The sequence below is a fragment of the Rhinopithecus bieti genome, unplaced genomic scaffold, assembly GCF_001698545.2.
Source record: "Rhinopithecus bieti isolate Rb0 unplaced genomic scaffold, ASM169854v2 scaffold_841, whole genome shotgun sequence".
Lineage (NCBI taxonomy): Eukaryota > Metazoa > Chordata > Mammalia > Primates > Cercopithecidae > Rhinopithecus > Rhinopithecus bieti.
The window spans coordinates 522467-543901 of record NW_016803191.1 but is presented as its reverse complement, the minus strand read 5'-3'; the positions used below and the strand labels follow the sequence as shown (position 1 = coordinate 543901).

At 36.2% G+C, this 21435-nt stretch overlaps 1 protein-coding gene across 3 annotated transcripts in view; it reads left to right on the top strand.

Annotated features, from left to right (window-relative positions):
* ZNF451 (zinc finger protein 451) overlaps positions 1 to 21435 on the top strand; it is an 83421-nt gene that overhangs the window by 22069 nt on the left and 39917 nt on the right. For 2 of the 3 annotated variants that reach the window (XM_017868250.1, XM_017868248.1), the window contains exons 4-5: positions 13033 to 13158; positions 17929 to 18040. In XM_017868250.1, the coding sequence (XP_017723739.1) occupies positions 13033 to 13158; positions 17929 to 18040 (238 nt within the window). Of the gene's footprint in view, positions 1 to 13032; positions 13159 to 17928; positions 18041 to 21435 lie in introns of those variants that run through there. The other variant, XM_017868254.1, reaches the window with a different exon arrangement.

The window sequence follows — 21435 nt, the reverse complement described above, 5'->3', positions numbered from 1 at the left end:
TTTTGAGACTGAGTCTCACTCTGTTGCTGAGGCTAGAGTCAGTGGTGCAATCTCGGCTCACTGCAACCTCTGCCTGCCAGGTTCAAGCGATTCTCTTGCCTCAGCCTCCCGAGTAGCTGAGATTGCAGGCGCCTGCCACCATGCTCAACTAATTTTTGTATTTTTAGTAGATACAAGATTTCACCATTTTGGCTAGGCTGGTTTCGAACTCCTGACCTCAGGTGATCCACCTACCTTGGCCTCCCAAAGTGCTGGGATTATGAGTGTGAGCCACCACGCCTGGCTGTATATTTTAAAATTCTCTTAAGTTCCAAAGTTGCATTGTTACTATTATTTTTTGGTCCTGTACTGAAGGAGGATAAAAGTCATTTTCCTAAAATGATTTTTATAGAGATAGATGTTGGCAGTTTACTCAAAAGAGAATATAGGAAAATCTTTTTTAACAGATTTGGTGGGACTAGCCTTCTTAACTGAATAAAGTACTTTACAGAATGGGGTATATCTATGTGTATGTTTTAAGATTTGTTCGTACAAAGCAGATGTCCTGTGTACTTTGTATTTGTAAACAACTAATTGGGGGTGGGAAGGAGATTGCTTTGTAAAAAGAGGGTTTCCTGGTCCTAAAGCTTTGCTGCTGGAGATGGTAAGATAGTAAATAAATATTGTACTGTTATGCTGTGTTTATCTCTTCTGCTTTATCTGTATTTGCATATAAAATTATTGAGAAAAACCATTGCTTTTCAAAGTGTTATTTGGGATACGATTTGAGTTATATAAGTTGAGGGGAAGGGGCTTCTGGTAAACAGAACTTTGTTGGGGGGTGGTGCAAACTTTAGACCAAACTATAGATTGAAGCTTTAGGATGGGCAATATAATAAGCAGACTTTGAAATTGGGTTTCTATGAAGTAATCCATTCATTGCAGGATTTCTATTCAAACCAAATGCACTAGTCAGATACTGTGATGATGTGCAAAGTTAATTCTTTTGCAGTTGATTGTTCCTTTGAGTTTTCTTTGAACTTGGAGTCCCTTACATATAAGATAGAGATGATGAAAGAAATATTGTCTAGTTGGTACTCCTCTGGATAATCAGTGCCAGCTGATGTTCAGGGAGATATTATGACTGTAAATAAACCTGCCTTGGATTGTTCTGTGTTAATGCCCTCACCTTATTCTTTACCTTCCTCCCTCCTACAAATTGCATCTTTTCCTATTACTGGCTTTTTCAATACCCAAAAGGTGCCTATGATGAGTCAGATAGGAAACTGGGTTGTTGTGGTCACTTCTCTGGGTAGTAAGTGTTCTTGCAGAATGCTTTCTTCCTAGGTTATGTCAGCCTGTGTGGTATATGGAGCAAAATTGTTCCATTTCACAGAGAGGTCTAGTGACTTCATATTCATAATGTATTCATATTTCTATTAAAGTAATTTTGTAGAAAATGTAAAATGGAAGCTTTTTGGTTCATCAAGAACTAAAGTGCTTTTTAGAAATTAGTAATGATTTACAAATATAGGTCATTTATCATTAAAAAGCCACAAAGTAGTACAATGCTGTGAGCTATTGTAAAATAATTTCTTCTGTGAAGCCCTGCTTTTTGTTGTTGTTGTTTTTCTTTTTTTAGCCTTTATTTTAGGTTCAGGGGTACATTTACAGGTTTGTTTTATAGGTAAACTTGTGTCACGGGGGTTTGGGATACAGGATTATTTTGTCACCCAGGTACTAAGCATGGTAACCGATTGTTATTTTTCTGGTGCTCTCCCTCCTCCCACTCTCCTCCCTCATGTAGGCCCAATGTCTGCTGTTCCTCTATTTGTGCCCTTTGGTTCTCATTATTTAGCTCCCACTTATAAGTGAGAACATGCAGTATTTGGTTTTCTGTTCCTGTGTTAGTTGACTAAGCCCTCCAGCTCCATCCATGTTCCTGCAGAGGACATGATGTCATTCTTTTTTTTTTTTTTTTTTCGGCTATATAGTAGTCCGTCGTGTATACGTACTACATTTTCTTTACCTAGTCCTGCTTTTTACTATTGTGTTCTAGATGTTGCTTTGCAAAAGCAAAATCACTCCATTAATTCCGCATTCCTTTTGAGTTGGTATTTGCAAACATTTAAAGTAACTGATTTAGCTAGTTACCACAGTAAGTTACTCAGAGGCTCAACTTTTCGGTGAGTGATGTGTGAAGAATAAAGTGAAAGATCTGCCTGAATTTAATATTTGTAAAAAATGTATTCATGGATCTTTTAAGAAAAACTTTTTTATAAAACAGTTTAGAGCCAGTTCTGTCTGGCATTTAGCTTCCTAAACCATACTACATTTTCAGGATCAAGAGTGAATTGTTCAAGAAAGAAGCATTTGTAGATGAATTTTAAGAGAAAGTTCATCTATGAAGTCATGTACATTCATCTGAAGTTACTTAAGTAGAAGTTTAGCTTCTACTAAAAATTTATTTTGGTGTTTAATTGGCTTCCTTTTGAGCACATTTGTTAAACATACCTGAGAGAACTTATCTTCGTGACTGGAAAAACTAAGAATCCTGCTTTCTATATTTACATTCCAAACAATAATAGAGAAGAGTCAGGTCTAAGTGAGCTGAATAAGCATATATTTTTAAGTTTCAGCTTTTAATTTGACTATGTATACTTTCATCAGTATTTTAAATACATTTTAAAATGCAAAGTCAGACATGCTTTTAGGAAAACAATATATGTAAAAAAAAATACAAATTTGTGTTTTAGCTAAATGTTTTTTGCTTTAAGTGATAATGATGTTTGGCTTGAAATTTGTGTAAAAATATTTTCCCAGTAGCCATTAAGCTTGTTGAGCTGAAACTGACTTTCTTTAATTATTGATTAATATGTTTCTGTTGGGTTTGGAAAATAATGTAACCCGATATTATACATCTAGGGACAAAAATCTGAGAAAAGTTATATACAATTTAGTAATAGATTATGTCCCTTCTAGATGCAGCATTTCTGTCTATATTTGTGTAGGATAGATATTAAACATATTTTTATAAGGCAAAATTAGTGATTTAAAGCAAGACCATTATGTTCCCAAACAAAAGACTGAGATCCTTAACATTTTTGTCTTTATATAGTCTTCTTCATTAATAATTAAAATTTGTTAACAATTTTATTACATATGCTGATTGTAGAAAATTAGAAGATAAATGTATAAAAGGAAAAAAACCTCGAGACAGAAATAACCACTATTTAACATTTTGATTTATATAGCCTTCTAGATTTTATTAATATATACATTTACAGGATCATTTTCATTTAAAAACTACCAGTGTTGCTTGGCACAGTGGCTCATGCCTATTTGGGAGGCCTAGATGGGAGGATTGCTTGAGGCCAGGAGTTCAAGACCAGCTTGGGCAATACCGCAGGACTCTGTCTTCACAAAAAATAAGAAGAACTTGCTGGGCGTGCTGGTACATGCCTGTAGGCCCAGCTACTTAGGAGGCCGAAGTGAGAGGATTGCTTAAGTGAGCCCAGGAGGTTGAGGCTGCAGTGAGCTATGGTCACCCTCTAGCCTGGGTAACAAAGTGAGATCTTGTCAGAAAAAAAAAATTAATTGGTCGATCTATTAGTACTAATAGGGAAGATATGTTGAAATGTAAGTTAAACATTATCATTTCATTGATTATGGGATTTTGTGTCAGGTTGTCATTTCTAGACTTGGACTTTTTGCTGTAACTCTACCAGGACACATTAAAAGATAAACATTGTTCTTTAGAAGTGTTGCTTTACCTGTATATGCTTAACTTTCATGGAGATGTGTCCTCAGGTATAACCAGTATCCTGAATGTGGTTATCATTTATAGGATACAACCGAAATTTGCTCTGTGCATGTTTTATCTAAAATTTTAGATAAAAATGTAAAGACGTATATTTGAGAATGTAAGAATTTCATAGTAACTGAACCAGAATCTGTCTTTAAGCTTCTTCTGGCTTTACATCCTCCTTAATTCTATGCAGTTGTGGGTTTGGAAGAAAATTGATGCAGAGATTGATCTGAAGTATTGGCAAACAGAAGACCCCCAATTTCCCCAATATTTTTCTTAAGGCTTTCCTATACTTCTCCCCAACACCAATTGGCTAACATTGATAGTTTATTAACTGTCAGTATGGACCCTTTAATATTATGTGTTTTATTTAAAGACATTAGTATAATTTAAAGACATTAGTCTTTAAGGTCTTTAAAGAAGGGTGACCACAGGAAGTACTTCAAGGAGGATAACCCTGAAGATCCTATAGCTGCTAATACTCAAAATGAAACTTCAAAAAAAAGATTTTTGCCATGGATCCGAGCCAATTCAATTTTAGCTTGAGAAGTGAATTCAGGTTATGTCTGAAAGCCTTACCTTTCTTAGAAAAGCTCCAAAGACCTAAGTGATAATTCAGGTTACAGGCTTTGTGGGAGATGGCAAATCCAGCCTAAGGAAAGCAGTCTGGAATTTTACAGTTTCACATTAAATTACACTTCAGCATTGTGGCATTAGGGGAATGGTAGAAATTCGTAGTGCTAAGAATTGAGTGACCCCTTTAACCAGCTACCTTAACCCCCATACCCAAGATTTGTAGTGAAAAAATATTGTATGGGCTGGGTGCTGTGGCTCACGCCTGTAATCCCAGCACTTTGGAAGGCTGAGGCTGGCAGATCACTAGAGGTCAGGAGTTTGAGACCAGCCTGGCCAACATAGTGAAACCCTATCTCTACTAAAAATGCAAAAATTAGCTGGGCGTGGTGACACACACTTGTAGTCCCAGGTACTCGGGAGACTGAGGCAGGAGAATCGCTTGAATTCAGGAAGCAAAAGTTGCAGTGAGCCGAGATTACACCACTGCACTCTAGCCTGGGTGACAAAGTGAGACTCCGTCTCAAAAAAAAAAAAAGAAAGAAATCATATGACTAATAGAGTCTGCCTCATATACCTAATCTTTTCCCAGTTTAAAACATCTTTCTTTAATACATTCGTTTTCTCAGTTTTAAAGTGCTAGCTTCAAAATTGGCAAAGATTTCAGAGTTGAAGCCCTTGCTTTCTCTATTACCATTCCTTTTCCTCTAGATTTCCCCCAAATCTGTTTTCAATATTGGTAGCCAGAGTTCCTTTTTTTCTTCCTTTTCAAGAAGAAAATAGAACCAGGCACGGTTGCATGTACCTATAGGCCCAGCTACTCTGTAGGATGAGGTGGGAGGATTGCTTGAGCCCAGGAGTTTGAGTCCCGCCAGAGGACCTTATCGCTAAAGGGGGGAAAAAATCGGAGAAACTATCTCCTCAGAGGGAAGAAGAAAGCCCAGAGTCAATTCTAAGATGTCTTTTGTTTTCAGCATCAGGGCTTGTGGGTCTTTTCAGCCCTTCAGTGTTGTGAAAGAGAAGAAACAGATCAGCAGAATTAGTAGGGAATAAGAGGCAATTCATTGAGACATAACCATGTACAAATTGAGTGTCCTTTATCTGAAATGCTTGGAACCAGAAGTGTTTGGATTTTAGATATTTTTGGATTTTGGAATATTTGCATTATAGCTTTTGGTTGAGCATCCCTGATGTGAAAATCTGAAGTCTGAAATGCTCCAAGGAATGTTTCTTTTGGGCTTCATACGGGCACTCAAAAAGTTTTGGATTTTAGAGCATTTTTTTTTTTCAGATTTTTGGATTAGGGAAGCTCAGCTTGTCATTAAATAAAATATGTAAGCTACTAATAGCTAAATATAAGAAAAACAATTATAGTAAATAACGACAATGCCAACAGGTTTTAAAACCTCCAAAATGTGATGTTAAGCTAGTGATTAATTTTAGAGTGAAGTTGAAGAGATCTAAATGAATGTTTAAATGCCTAAACAACTTCTCTTCCTAGTGTTGTATGTTTTGATAGCACATGAGTATAATTCGAAGGGAGTAAAGTTTTAAGAACATACTTATGTGACTAGTGGATTACTGAAATTTTTTTCTACTGGATATATAATTGCTGTGTTTCTATATTTAATTTTCATTGACCTTTGCATCAAGAGTATATGCAAAAGTCAATGAAAAGTATTGCATCAGAATCATTAAGTATGCTTTAAAGTAAACATTAAGAAGAATAAATACTATGTAAAGCTTTCCTGAATGACTGTAACTTCAAAAGTAACTTAAAATGGTTTTATTATGGCCTAGAACAAAGTAAAATGATAGTGGAAACATCAGTTCAAGGATAGTTCTTCCTGAGTTAGGATTATCTAAATTTATCTAAAACATGACCTTCTTCCTGTCCCTAGAATATTCACATTGTTATTGTGACACAGGAATTTCAGAGAGACCAAAAAATCCCTTGATTTCCTATCCTCACACCCACATGGCTGCATAAGTGACTTAATGTTTGAGTAGGAAATATTGTGTTTGGTGTAAGGGTAGCAACTTGAAATATCTTGATAAATTTTCTGCAGCTTATAGTCTCCAGATTTTTTTTCTAGGCATAAGATATACTTTCTATTTAGGAATGTCAGTCCTTCTCTCAACCTTATAGGAGGAGAATTGTCATTACTGTCTCTTTTTTTGGGGGGGGGGGGGGAGGTAAACAGTAATTTATACCTTGTCCAGTTTGCCTATATGTTAATGTGACCTTGGTTTACCAGATCAAGTGTGACTTTTGCTAAAGTTTAAAACCTAGAAAGTATTATCTCTGTCAAGAAAGTTAACACACTCTATACCTATGTTTAAATTTTACTAACATCTTTAAATTAAAATTTATATTTGTGATCTACACTAAATTTCCTTCTCAAGGTAGTACCTACATTTTGTAGTTTTTGCAAGGAGTAAATTTAATTTGCCCTTTTTTCCCCCTTTTTTAGAAGACAGTCTCGCTTTGTTGTCACCCAGGCTGGATCATAGCTCATTGGAGCCTCAATCTCCTGGGCTCAAGCAGTCCTCCTGCCTCAGCCTCCTGAGTAGCTGAAACTATAGGCACATGCCACCACGCCCAGCTAAGTTTTTAATTTTTTTTGTAGAGACGAGGTCATGCACTCTTAGCTACACTGGTCTCCAACTCCTGTGCTCAAGTGAACCTCCTGCCTCAGCTCCCAAAGTGCTGGGATTACAAGTGTGAGCTATTATGCTCGACCACTAATTTGCTTATAAGACAGATTTGCCTGTACTGAGGGATCAAAGTTAAGAAAAATAACTTCCTGTGACTGCCATTTCTGAGGACCTGCATTGCCTTGTAACTTGTAAAAGGATATTTTGAAGTTAGTAGAATGTCACCTACTACCTGGGTGCAAGGCTGTACGCTGTCCAAGTGGTCAGAAAGTGAGCTGGGGTTACTTCTACCTAAAGTGGTCCTATAAACAGTCCCTACTGCAAAGGTGTACCCTCATACTGAAAATACCACTTTGGCCTTTTTATATATGCTTACTTCAGTGTAACTTCTGTCTACTTCTAGAAGTCATACCTGCTGTTTGACTTGTCTAGTGCATCACTATCCCACTTTAGATAAAAATTGGGTTGTTCATAGGTGACTGATTTGCCCAAAGAGTGATATTTTGTTTGTAACCAATTATTCTGGTAGAAAAAGCCAGGGAAGGCCAGGCATGGTGGCTCACGCCTGTAATCCCAGCACTTTGGGAGGCCAAGGCAGGCAGATCACCTCAGGTCAGGAGTTTGAGGTCAGCCTGGCCAATGGCCAACATGGAGAAACCCCATCTCTACTAAAAATACAAAAATTAGGGGGGTGGTGACACATGCCTGTAATCCCAGCTACTCGGAGGCTGAGGCAGGAGAATCACTTTAACCTGGGAGGCAGAGGTTGCGGTGAGCCAAGATCGCGCCACTGCACTCCAGCCTGGGTGACAGAGTGAGACTCCGTCTGAAAAGAAAAAAGCCAGGGAAGATCTATTATTTTTCTTTTCTTAAAATAAACTTTTTTAAAAGAGCAGTTTTAGGTTCACCGTAAAATTGAGCAGAAAGTACAATCAGGCAGTGTCCACTTACCTCCTCCCCTCCCACCCCTCCATGCAAAACCTCCACTATCCTCATTGGAAACCACAGGATACATTTGTTTCAATCTGTGAACCTCCATTAACACATTATGTGCTTCTAGTCTCCAGAAAAATTTAGGCATAAGATATACTTTCTATTTATGAATGTCAGCCCTTCTTTCAACTTTGTAGGAGGAGAATCGTCATTACTGTCTTTTTTTCTTTGGTAGGTAAACAGTAATTTATAAGTTGTCCACTTTGTCTGTATGTTAATATGATCGTGGTTTACATTAGGGTTCATAGTGTACATTAGGGTTCACACTTGGTGGTGTATATTATCTAGATTTTGACAAATGTATACTGACATGTATCTGTCATTGTGGTATCACTGAAAATAGTTTGACTGCCCTAAAAATCTTCTGTGCCCTGCCAGTTTATCCCTCCTCCTTGACTATCCCCTGTCAATCACTGATCTTACTACAGTTTCCGTAGTTTTGCCTTTTCCAGAATGTGATATGTGGCCATGCAGTCTATAGCCTTTTCAAATTGGCTTCTTTCACTTAGTAATAAGGTGCTTTTTCCTCCATGTCTTTTCACAGCTTGATAGCTCAGTTCTTTTTAGCATTGAATAATGTTCTATTGTCTGAATATACCAAAGTTTATCCATTCACTGATTGAAGGACATCTTGGTTACTTCCAAGTTTTGGCACTTATGATAAAGTTGCTGTAAACAGCTGTGTGCAGGTTCTTGTGTGGACGTAAGTTTTCAGTTCATCTGAGTAACTACCAAGAAGCCCAATATGTTTAGTTTTGAAACTGCCAAACTGTTTTTCAAAGTGTGTTTACCATTTTGCATTCCCACCAGCAATGAAATGAGAGTTGGCTCTTGCTCCACATCCTTGCTAACATTTGATGTTGTCAGTGTTTTAGATGTGGCCATTCTAATAGGTGTATATTGGTGTCTTGTTGTTTTAATATATGCTTCCCTAATGACATATGATGTTGATCTTTTCATATGCTTAATTTGTCATCTGTATATCTTCTTTGGTGAGGTGTCTGTTTAGGTATTTCCCCATTTTTAAGGCAGGCTGTTCATTTTCTTATTGTTTAGTTTTAAGAGTTCTTTGTATATACTGGATTACAGTCCTTTATCAGATGTGTCTTTTGCACATATTCTCCCAGTCTGTGGCTTGTGTTCTCATTTTTTGACATTGTCTTTTGCAGAGAAGTTTTAAGTTCTAATGAAGTGCAGCTTATCAATTATTTTTTTCAAGGACCATGCTTTTGCTCCTGTATCTAAAAAGTCATTGTCATGCACAAGGTCATTTAGATTTTCTCCTATGTTATCTTTTAGGAGTTTATAGTTTTATATCTTATATTTTGTCCTGTGATTCATTTTATGTTAATTTTTGTGAAGGGTGTAAGGTCAGGGTCTAGATTCATTTTTTTTGCATGTGGATGTCTACTTGTTCAAACACTATTTGTTAGAAAGACTGTCTTTTCTTCATTGTATTGTTTTTGCTCCTCTGTCATAGATCAGTTGACTTTATTTATGTGAGTCTGTTTCTGGACTCTCTGTTATGTTTCATTGGTCTGTTTGTCCCTTCTTTTGACAGTACCACACAGTCTTAATTACTGTAGCTTTCTAATAAGTTTTGAAGTCAGTTAGTGTCGGTCGTATGACTTTGTTCTCCTTCAGTACTCAGCTGGCCAATAGGAGTTTTTTGCCTTTCCATATACACTTCAGAATGAGTTTGTCGTTATACACAAAATAATCTGTTAGGATTTTGATTGTGATTACATTGAATATATAGATCAAAGATCAAGTTAGGAGAACTGACATCTTGACAATAGTGAGTCTCCTATCCATGAACATGAAATATCTCTCCACTTCTTGAGTGGTTCTTTGATACAAAATCAACTACAAAAGTCAGTATCATCTCTATATACCAATAACAGTTAAGCTGAAAACCAAATGGAGAATACAGCCCCACTTACAATAGCCACACAAAATATTGAATACACCTAACCAAGGTGTGAAAGATCTCTATGAGGAAAACTACAAAACAATGCTGAAAGAAATCATAAATGACAAACAAATGGAAAAACATTCCATGCTCATGGGTGGGAAGACTCAATATCATTAAAATGGCCATTCCGTCCAAAGCTTTCTATAGATTTAACACTGTTCTTATCAAACTACCAATGTCATTTTTCACAGAAGTAGAAAAAAATATTCTAAAATGTATATGTAACCAAAAAGCCTGAATTGTCAAGGCATTCCTAAGCAGAAAGAACAAAGCCAGAGACATCACATTACCTAATGTCTAATTATACTACAAGGCTACAGTAACCAAACCAGTATGTTACTGTTATAAAAATAGGCATACAGACCAATGGAATAAATTAGGGAACCCAGGAATAAAACAGCACAGGCACAACCAACTCACCAACTCATCTTCAACAAAGTGGACAAAAATAATCAAGAAAAGATACTCTGTTCAATAAATGATGCTGGGAAAACTGGCTAACCATATGCAGAAGTGTAAAATTGGACCTCTTACATATATAAAAATTAACTCGATGGATTAAAGACTTAAATGTAAGACCTGAAACTATAAAAATTCTAGAAGAAAACCTAGGAAGTACTCTTCTAGACATTGGCTTAGGCAAAGAATTTATGATGAAGACCCCAAAAGCAAACAGAACAAAATCAAAAATAGAAAAATGGGACTTAATTAAACGAAAGAGCTTCTGCACAGCAAAATAAACTATCAACAGAACTAACAGACAACCTACAGAATGGGAGATAATATTTGCAAAGTATGTACCTGACAAAGGACTAATATCCAGAATCTATAAGGACTTAAATGAATCAACAAGGAAAAAAACCAATTCCATTGAAAAGTGGGCAAAGGCCATGAACAGACACTTCTCAAAAGACAACATACAAGCAGCCAACAAACATGAAAAAATGCTCAACATCACTAATCAGAGAGATGCAAATCAAAATCACTATCAGATACCATCTCACAGCAGTCAAAATGGCTATTTCTAAAAAGTCAAAAAGTAAAATATTGGCAAGGTTGTAGAGAAAAGGAAACATACACTGTTGGTGGAAATGCAGCTTAGTTCATCGCCTATGGAAAGCAGTTCAGAGATTTCTCAAAAAACTAAAAATAGAACTATGATTCCACCCAGCAATCCCATTACTGGGTGTATATCCAAAGGAAAATGCTGGGCATAGTGGCTCACACCTGTAATCCCAGCATTTTGGGAGGCTGAGGTGGGAAGATCACTTGAGCCTAGGAATTTGAGACCAGCTTGAGCAACATAACAAGCCTCCATCCCTACAAATAAGTTACCCAGGTGTGGTGGTGTGCACCTGTAGTCCAGCTACTCAGGAGGCTGAGAAGGAGGATTGCTTGAGCCTGGCAGGTCAGGGCTGCAGTGAGTTGTGATTGTGTCACAGCCCTCCAGTCTGAGTGATGAAATGAGACCGTGTTTCAAAAATAAATAAGAAATCATTTCACCAAAAAGACACGTGTACTCATATGTTCATAGCAGCACTATCCACAACAGCAAAGACATGGAATCTACCTGTGTGCCCATCATCAGTAGAATGGATAAAGAAAATGTGGTATATGTACACTGTGGAATACTACACAGCCATAATAAAGAATGAAATCATTCTGCACAGGTACAGCAACATGGATGCAGCTGGAAGCTGCTACTCTAAGCAAACTAATGCAGAAACGGATAAACAAGTATCACATGTTGTCATTTATAAGTGGGAGCTAAATCTTGGGTTCACATAGAGAGTAAGTTGGGAACAAAACTCCAAAAGGAGAGAGAGAGGGTAGGGGGACAAGGGCTGAAAAACTTCCTATTGGACACTATGTTCATTCTCTGGGTGATGGAATCAGTAGAAGCCCAAAGTTCGGCACCATGCAGTATACCCTTGTAACAAACTCTCAAATGTACCCTTGAATGTGAAATAAAAATGAAAAAAAAAAGTTTTTTGAGTTCTTTCATCAGAGTTTTGTAGTTTTCTTCATACAGATGTACACATTTTGTTATATTTATACCTAAGTATTTCGTCTGGAGGGAGTACTAATGTAAGTGGTGATTTTTAAATTTCAAATTCCACTTGTTCATTGCTGATATATATGAAATCAATTGACTTGTGTATTAACCTTGTATCCTGCAACCTTGCTATAATTGCTTATTAGTTCCAGGAATGATTCTGTTAATTATTTTGGATTTTCTACATGGATGCAAACAAAAAGTTTTATTTCTTCCTTCGCAATCTGTATACCTTTTATTTATTTTTCTCATCTTACTTCATTAAATGGCTAGGACTTCTAGTACAATGTTGCGAGTGGCAAGAGGGGATATCCTTGCCTTGTTCCTTATCTTAGTGTGAAGACTTTCTGTTTCTCATCATTAAATGGTGGTGGTAGCTGTAGGTTTTTTGTAGATGATCTTTATAAATTGAAGAAAGTTCCCTTCTCTTCTTACTTTGCTGAGAGTTTTTATCATGAGTGGGTGCTGGATTTTGTTAAATGCTTTTTCTGCATCTATTAATATAGGATCATATGTGAGGGTCCCTCTATGGGTGGCTCCCCTGGAATTTTTAACTCTCAGGCTTCTCCACGCTAAGCATCCATTAGAGTTTAGTTTCCTATGGAGGTTCCTGCTAGAAGGTTTCCCCTTTAGTAAGTTGATGTTGTTTATTTACCTCTCTCTTTCCAGTTTTAGGGGTTGGCGCTTTGCCTGATGACCCCACCTCTCTGACAGATCTAAGAAGAGTTTATTCTTCAGCTTTTAAGTGAATAAAGATGATAAATGTCCTAATAGCTCATTTGTCTAGCTTCCTGAAAACCAAAGATGCTGGTGGATACTTGACAGACCTACAAAATACTACATAAAACATACAATACACAAAATAGGTTCTTACAAATATAACTCAAGTAAATGGTTCTTTAGTATAGTAGCTGTTTGATGAATGGATGTATGTTATCCAAATGCTAATTTTGTTAATTAAAAGGAATGAAAATTATTTTTCTATTATAGGAGAATGTTAAACGTAAAGACCATATTGATCATCAGAAGGATAAAGTTGCTTTAACTCTGGCTCGTTTAGCCCGCCATGTTGAAGTGGAGAAACAGCAGAAAGAAGAGAAGAATAGAGCGTTCAGAGTATGTGGCTATTTTAATCAGTATTTTATATAATTAAAAATTATTTATAATAAAGGTTGTAAAGAGAAGCCTTTAATAGAAAAAAAGATTTAATCAAAGCTCAGAATGTACCCTAGATACTCATAAATTTGATAATAGTTTATTGATAATAGCTTTTTACCATCTAATTTTTAGTTGGTTGGATTCCTATCTGTATATAGGAAAAGAAGAAAATAGAATTAACTGAGTGGACTTCATTTTTGAGATTAAAAATAAATGGATTCTCAAAGCAGATGAGCAGTTAACAAAGTTTCTGGTTATTTTATCATAAGAGTGAAAAGAGTTTTATCAGGGCTTTTATAGATATAAGCTGTTGAAAGATTATTTTTTTTTTTTTTTTTTTTTTTTGAGACGGAGTCTTGCTCTGCCGCCCAGGCTGGAGTGCAATGGCCGGCTCTCAGCTCACTGCAAGCTCCGCCTCCCGGGTTCACGCCATTCTCCTGTCTCAGCCTCCCGAGTAGCTGGGACTACAGGCGCCCGCCTCGTCGCCCGGCTAGTTTTTTTTTTGTATTTTTTAGTAGAGACGGGGTTTCACCGTATTAGCCAGGATGGTCTCGATCTCCTGACCTCATGATCCGCCCGTCTCGGCCTCCCAAAGTGCTGGGATTACAGGCTTGAGCCACCGCGCCCGGCCGAAAGATTATTTTCTACTGGATAGAACCAGACTGCTTTCTCAAATTTTAGCTTATCCTTCCAAATTAAATCCATTACTGAAAGGAAGAAATTTGAAGCAGGTTTGTAGATGAACGGCTGTGTGGAAATGAAAGCCCATTTTTAGAATCTTGCATGGTATAAATTTTTTCCTTGACTTGCTTTAGAAGGCCCCAAATGAAATTACTTAAAGAATTCCCTCAATACTGACAAATGTCCTTTAGGAGCAGAATGTTGATGCGTTGGGTAAAAAACTCCATACTAAAGTACAAAAATAGAAATTTAAACCATGCCTCTGGCCAGCAGCTGTTTAGATTTCAGTAGATCACTACTTTTATAGACTTTGGGTTTCATTCTGTGAATGGACAGTTTAGAGATTCTCCCAGGTCAGAATAAGCACTATGATTTTGTAATTTTAGCATGCACGTTTTGGATTCCTTATTCCATTGGTTATTATAAAGTAATTTGTGTATTTCTGTAGCATCCTAATCTGTTATAAAATGGTGTTTAAATTTAGAAATAAGCTAGTTTGGGGGCTTTTACTTTATGATGTAATATCAATTAAATTAGACTATGGTATTCTAATTGTATGTTTAAAATGTTTATTGCATATATACATATGTGCACACAGACACATATATGCAAACACACAAAATATTATTTTTATCCTGGCAGAAACACTATTCAGTTTTAAGGAAGTTCCCCGTCCCCCCTCCCCGCCCGCCTCTGGAACTATAAGTATGTTGTTTGATTTTTTTTTTATGTGTCATACCTCTTTGACAGAGGAATTACTTGCAAACTGTCTTACTTTCCCTCAGGTTTCCTAAGTGATGCTAGCTTCTTTTCCCAGGCAATCTTAATGGCTACATAGATAATAAAGTTTTTGTGATGAGCCCAGAATCTTGTATAGTCACTGTGACAACTAAGTTTTTTCTCAAGGGTAGTTTCAGCCTCCACCCATGTAAATGGTCATTCATTTTATTAAATACTTTACATTGAATATCTTTTTAGAAATTTAGAAATTTTGAATTTTTTGTTTAACCAGTTGGAAAGAATAAATTTGTCTAGATTTCATTCTTCTTTAAGGAAGAAAAGACTCACATAGCAAGCTCATTGCTTGCTATCCAGCCATAATTTTGTTTTTCTAACTTGATTCCCTTTATGGATTACTTATTTTTTAAAAGTAGATGACAAAACAACAACAACAACAATAAAAAACTACCCAGAAAGGAAGATAATGAAACTGAAATAGAAATAATTTTAAAGAATTCTAGTGAATGATAATTCTGGCTAAAATTAGACACTATAGAAAATGTCTTTCAACTGTTGTAGGCCTTTGTGAATTTTTGGTGTCTTCATTATTAAAGTTTAAGTTATCTTACTTTTGTGCTGGAGAGGTTTCAAAGAAGAAAAAGGGATATTCATTAAAATCTTCACTGGAGTCTAGACCCCATGGCTCATGCCTGTAATTCCAGCACTTTGGGAGGACGAGGCGGCTAGATCACCTGAGGTCAGTAGTTCGAGACAAGCTTGGCCAACATGGGTGAAACCCCGTCTCTACTAAAATTTTTTTAAAAATTAGCCAGGTGTGGTGGCACATGCCTGCAATCCCAGCTACTTGGGAGACTGAGGCTGGAGAATCGCTTGAACCCGGGAGGCGGAGGTTCCAGTGAGCCAAGATCGTGCCAGTGCACTCCAGCCTAGGCGACAGAGCGAGACTGTCTCAAAAAAACAAACAAAAAAACCCAAAATCTTCACTGGATACTTCACTTTCAGAGATCACGTGTTGTGCTGACCATTTGACTAGCTACCAGCTTTGTGTATTGATATTCCAGGAGTTAAGACGACTTGCAAGAAAGGGTGTAACCCTGAAGTTTTTGAAAGTTGCTTTGTGATAGAGAAAAGGGTGGCTAATTTTAGGATGATTTCAGTAAGTGTTTTTTGAGCATTGACTATGCGTGTTCATAGAGTTCAAATTCTATTGTAAGAAATGCCAGAGAACTTGAAAAAAAAACCTATTTAATTTTAATTATTGGAAATTGTTAAAATAAGTATGCTAGTAGTTGGTATGTAGTAATATTTAATCTCAATTATATTACTTTAATTGAAGGGTTTTTATTGTAATGGATTATTGCAAGGAACTTTGATAAATGGTCTAATTTAATATATAAGATGGCTTAGAATATATCTATTGGGCTATTGCTTTCTTTGGATAGGCTAACTTTGATTTTACTATTGTTTGTTTCTTATTGCGTGTTATTCAGTATAGTGATCCTGTTGGATACACTTTGAAAAGTATTTGGTGATTTTGAAGTTGGGATACTGCATACTCTATGTATGAAAAATACAGTGCACATTAGCACTTTAGGACTTTAGTAGTCCTACATGAAAGTAACCTTTTAAAATTTTGTGTTAAAACTAGTGTTTCTATACTTAATTTGATTACAGAGAATTTTTTAAAAGGCATGTAATGCATATTAACATTCATGAGAAGTAGTATTCCATGGATCTAATTTGAACAATGTCATGTAGATTTTCTTCAGATTAAAATCTTGGGCCGGGCACGGTGGCTCAAGCCTGTAATCCCAGCACTTTGGGAGGCCAAGACGGGCGGATCACAAGGTCAGGAGATCGAGACCATCCTGGCTAACACGGTGAAACCCCGTCTCTACTAAAATACAAAACTAGCCGGGCGAGGTGGCGGGCGCCTGTAGTCCCAGCTACTCGGGAGGCTGAGGCAGGAGAATGGCGTGAACCCGGGAGGTGGAGCTTGCAGTGAGCTGAGATCTGGCCACTGCACTCCAGTCCGGGCGACAGAGCGAGACTCCGCTCTTTCCCCTCACTTATCCTTCCTGATAGAAAACCCTGTTCCACTGATAGCTAGGCCATACATTATTATGGTTTATATCTTACAAATCCAGTGTTGCTGACTCTGATTCTTTTTGAAGTACATGTAAATCTATCTGAGAGGCAGTATGATTATACTCATTAGTGCATGAAGTCTAGAATCAGATTGCCAGGGTTTGAATTCTGACATTGTTATATATCCTTGGGCAATTTATTTGACCTCTCTGTACGTCAGGTTTTTCATCATAAAATGGGAACAATAATACCTAAAATCTAAAGTCTTTTTAAAACTGCCTCACACATGGTTAGTGGCCAATAAGTGTTAATTTTAATACACATGATTAGAAAATATACAAATAGTTTCATGGATAACTAGAAAAAGATTAGGCTTTTAGCAATATAGAGCATCTAGTTCAGCATTGTCGTTGGCCTGCTGCTTGCTATAAATAAAGATTTATTGGAACACTGCTACACCACTTGTTTATATTTTGTTTGTGGCTGCTCTCCTGCTACAATGGCAGAGTTGGTAAAGACTCTATGGCCTGCAAAGCTGTAATGAAATATTAACTAGCCCTATGGAAAAGTTTGTCAACCCTTGGTCTAGATGGCAACAAATGCTTTATACTGGCACATATTAAGTGCTAATGAGTTATGTTATTAATATTACTCAATGAACAAATACTTATTAGGTTCCTTCTGTATGTTCCAGATTAAATATGGAAAATTTGAAAAAATACATAAAAGTTTGAAAATAATCCTTTAAATGGAAATTCCTAGAAGTAGCCTTCATAACTTTTAATACATCTATTTTCAGGCTTTTTTTCCCTCTGCAGATATAGTTGCATATGGATTGAAATTATTCTTTGCTTATATTTTGCCTCATTTGTTTAATGCAATTTGGCAAACTACTTGATACCAAAGTATATTCCCACACCTTTGAAAAATTTGGCTAATGTTTTTAATGACATTCATCAAATGTACATACCATAATTTATTTAAACAATACCCTGTTGTTAGGGATGTAGGTTGTAGTGAATTTTGTGCAGTAACACTGGTATACACATCTTAGAGCATGCATTTTTATTTTGATGTATTTCTTTGGCATAAATTTCTAGATGTGGAGTTCTAGGGATAAAAAGTAATCAGTATTTTCTGATCACTAATGTGTCAAAATCCTTTTCTCAAGCAAAACAGGTTAGTAATCTTAATTGAGTTTTTTCTTAATGTCTTCAGGAAAAAATTGATTTTCAGCATGCTCATGGGTTACAAGAATTGGAATTTATTCGAGGACATTCTGATACAGAAGCAGCAAGACTGTGTGTGGACCAGTGGCTAAAAATGCCAGGTATTCTTTAGAAATTACACTAAGGTTACCTAGCTTCCCCAAAGCCTTAAGGCAGAAAGTACGTCTGTTTTATGCTGTTGCTAATAAGCATATAAGGTATTAAATTTTATTTCAGTGATACTAATATCACCTCATAATGGCCTACTTTATAATGGCCTACTTTGCCCATTGTCTTTCTTCTTTGGCACAGGTATATTTGAGTCTAAGCAATATAGGTCGTACCTGAGCTCATTAGATATTACTCATTTATTCATTTATATATTTAATAGTTATTGCATGAAGTAGTACATATGTCCACGGGAGGTGTGTAACAGATTATTTGAGGTCGTTAGCTTCTCTAAGGAAATGGAATTTAAACTGAGATCTAGAGGATTCATGTTTACTTATTTATTCATCAGTGCAGCCTATGTAGATATTTAATAAGGAAGCATCATCATAGGAGACTTGTCAAAACATTTGGTAGCTTCTTCATTACTAACTCTTTGCAGATCTTAGATTCCTTGAAGAGTTGCTGTGGAACATTTCTTACTCCACCAGATAATTTGGTGGAATTTTCAAGAGCCAGTAGGAGAGTCCCACCATGACAACTTTCCTGTCTTGTCTTTAAGAATATCTACTCTGCCTTTAAAGGGTCAGGATATCCACAGAAACCTTAGCTGTGGATTTAATCCAACAAAGTTTAATTGCAAAAGGTCACAGAAATATCTATGCATGCGATGCTTAACTTTGTTGAATCTAGGTATCTTGGATTCTAAAGTTAGTTTTCAAGGGCTTTCCTTTGGGATCAAATTGCCACTTATAAAAAAATTTAATAATTTATATTTATTGGTACTTAGCAGTTCATTCCATTTGATACCTGACATAATCAACATTTTGACACTTGGCCACCCCCTGAAACTGTATTTTCTCCTTATCAACCTGCTTGTGCCTCGCAAACTCCCCTCCTTCCCCCAAAAACCTTTTTCTTTGTTTTCTTCTTATTTGCCTGTGGGGTTTATACATGGCCAACAAATAATACAACAAATAATAGGGATTGCTGAGTTAATATGGTTATTGTATATCATGTCCAATTATGTGATAAGCCTATCTAGATTTATTCTATATAAGTTTGGTTGCTCAGCCATCTGTGATCTCAGTACTTGATTCATTTCACTAATACAGTATTTATTTTGTTGGATTGATCCGTTTATGTGTCTGTCTCTTCCACCTGACTATATGCTTCTTGGGCACAAAGACCAAATCTTACTAATACTTTTTAGTGTCGATTCCTTAAAAGAATGCTCAGCGTAGAGATACTCAATGAATGTTGGTTGAATTTTTATAGAGGTAGGCTATAAATATTTGCATAATGAACACAGAAAGGAAGCCTAGAACTTGGGTTCCAAATCTTACTGTTATTAAACAAAAAAATTATATGACGTTCCAGATCTACTTTGGCAAAAGACACATAGAAAATATGGTAAATGGTTTTGCTTCTTGGGGTGTTTTTTGAAAGCTTATAGTTTTTAAAATCCCTCTTCGTGTACATTCAGTTCTCAGTGGAAGAAGTTAATGACTAGCTCAGTGGTGTCATCTTTGCTGCATCAGAATATTCTGGGACCTTTTAAACAGATGCCTACACCTCATTATCTCCAGAGATTCTTATAGGGCATCTGTACTTTTGGGAAAGATCCCTAGGTAGATAGGAAAATGGGCTAGAACTAGAAGACTTTATCATCTCTAAGGTCTCTTCTAAAAATTATCTCATGAGTCTGACACTTTCAAGTCCTATATAGAATGGTAGTTGGGCCAGCAATACGCCCTTCAGGCTTAATATCTGGCCTCCAGATTGTCAGAATATTGTAATGCATTGTAAGTTGAATCTTGAGCATCTGTTTTTGTATTTCCCTGAGCAGGTCAAGTAGGATCAAATGAGTTATTTAGCTGTGTCTTTATGGTACTTTCAAGATTAGTGTTTTCTCTGCCTTTCAGTACTGGCTTTTTGATGGCTGAAGAGCTTAAACCTGGAGTTAAGGTCTGTAGTTTTGCTCTTTTTTGTGTGATGGACTCAGCTTTTTGCTTGGTCTCTGAGGCAATGTAAAAATAAAGTTTGGAATCTATGCCTGAACAGCTGCTATAGTATTGGGCTATATTTGGTATGGTGCTATTCCATAAATGAGCTTTAGAGAGTGCTGAGATCCTTTAAGAGCATGTAGCTGGGGAAAAGAGAGAGAAATCACTGTTCTCTTTAATTATAGAGAGTGAGATTCTACTTCTCAGGAGCATTAAAGGACTCATTCAGTCTATTTCAAAATACAGTACTCAGCTGTTACAATTCAGTTCTTTCATTAGAAGTATTTTAAGTACCTTATTTATAATTATTCTAATGTTGGACAATCCATTCTTTATGGATTTTTAGAGTTGGCCAGTTTGCATAAATTTGAATACTTAGTATTATAATTTTTTAAAATGCTGTCTGTACTATTTAAGAAAAAACTGTTTAAATCTCTGTATTTTGCATTTCCATGGGGAAGCCTCCCCACCCCTTCACCCAGGAATTGGCTTCTCCAACTTTATTTATATCCAGAGCCATTATTTATAGCTAAATAAAGGTCCTAATAGGAAACATCTGAAATGTGGGTGGACAATTATAAAAGTTGTCATAATTCTTCCTACATTAAGAATGTTAAAGATAAAAAAGTATATTGTCATTTTAATGCCTCTTTAAGACTAAAATATGATTAATTCCATGCTGTCCATTATTTGTTATCAGAACACATTTATAAACATTTTGACAGTTTGATAGAGGCATTCCCCCAATAAAGACTAAAGGAGAGGAAAAGCAATTAAAACCTTAATCATATATAACAATTTTGGGATTTAAAAATCATATTGTCTTAAGAGAATAATTCTATTTAAATGCTTAGGGCTTTGTAGAAAATTCAGTAAAGATAAATATTTAGTTTTTTGCTATATGAAATATTCAAAGCATTTGAGTGAAATAGTCCACAAGAGATAGTAATAAAAGAGAGAGTAATCAAACTGTCTGTGAATCAGAATACTTGTGGTTGTTTTGCAATTGTTTTTATACAACTTAACTCTTTAAATTTTTCTTCATATATCATGTGTTGGGAGTTTCCCTGAGGACATTTGGCTGGGGGATTCATCTACAAGTTTTGTGACTTTAAGATCAAAATTATAAAGAAAGAAAGGGGTGAAAAATGGACCAGGATAAAGGAGGATTAATTAATTAAGAGAATAAAATGGTAGACAAACTATTTCCTAATTGGCTTTTTAAAGGGAAAAAGAGAAAGGACAAAATAGGATAAGTAGAAAGGGGAGAGATATCAACAATAAGTAAATCTCTGATTTGTGTTCTATAAATTTGTTATCCCTTGCCCTTATATTACTTGATG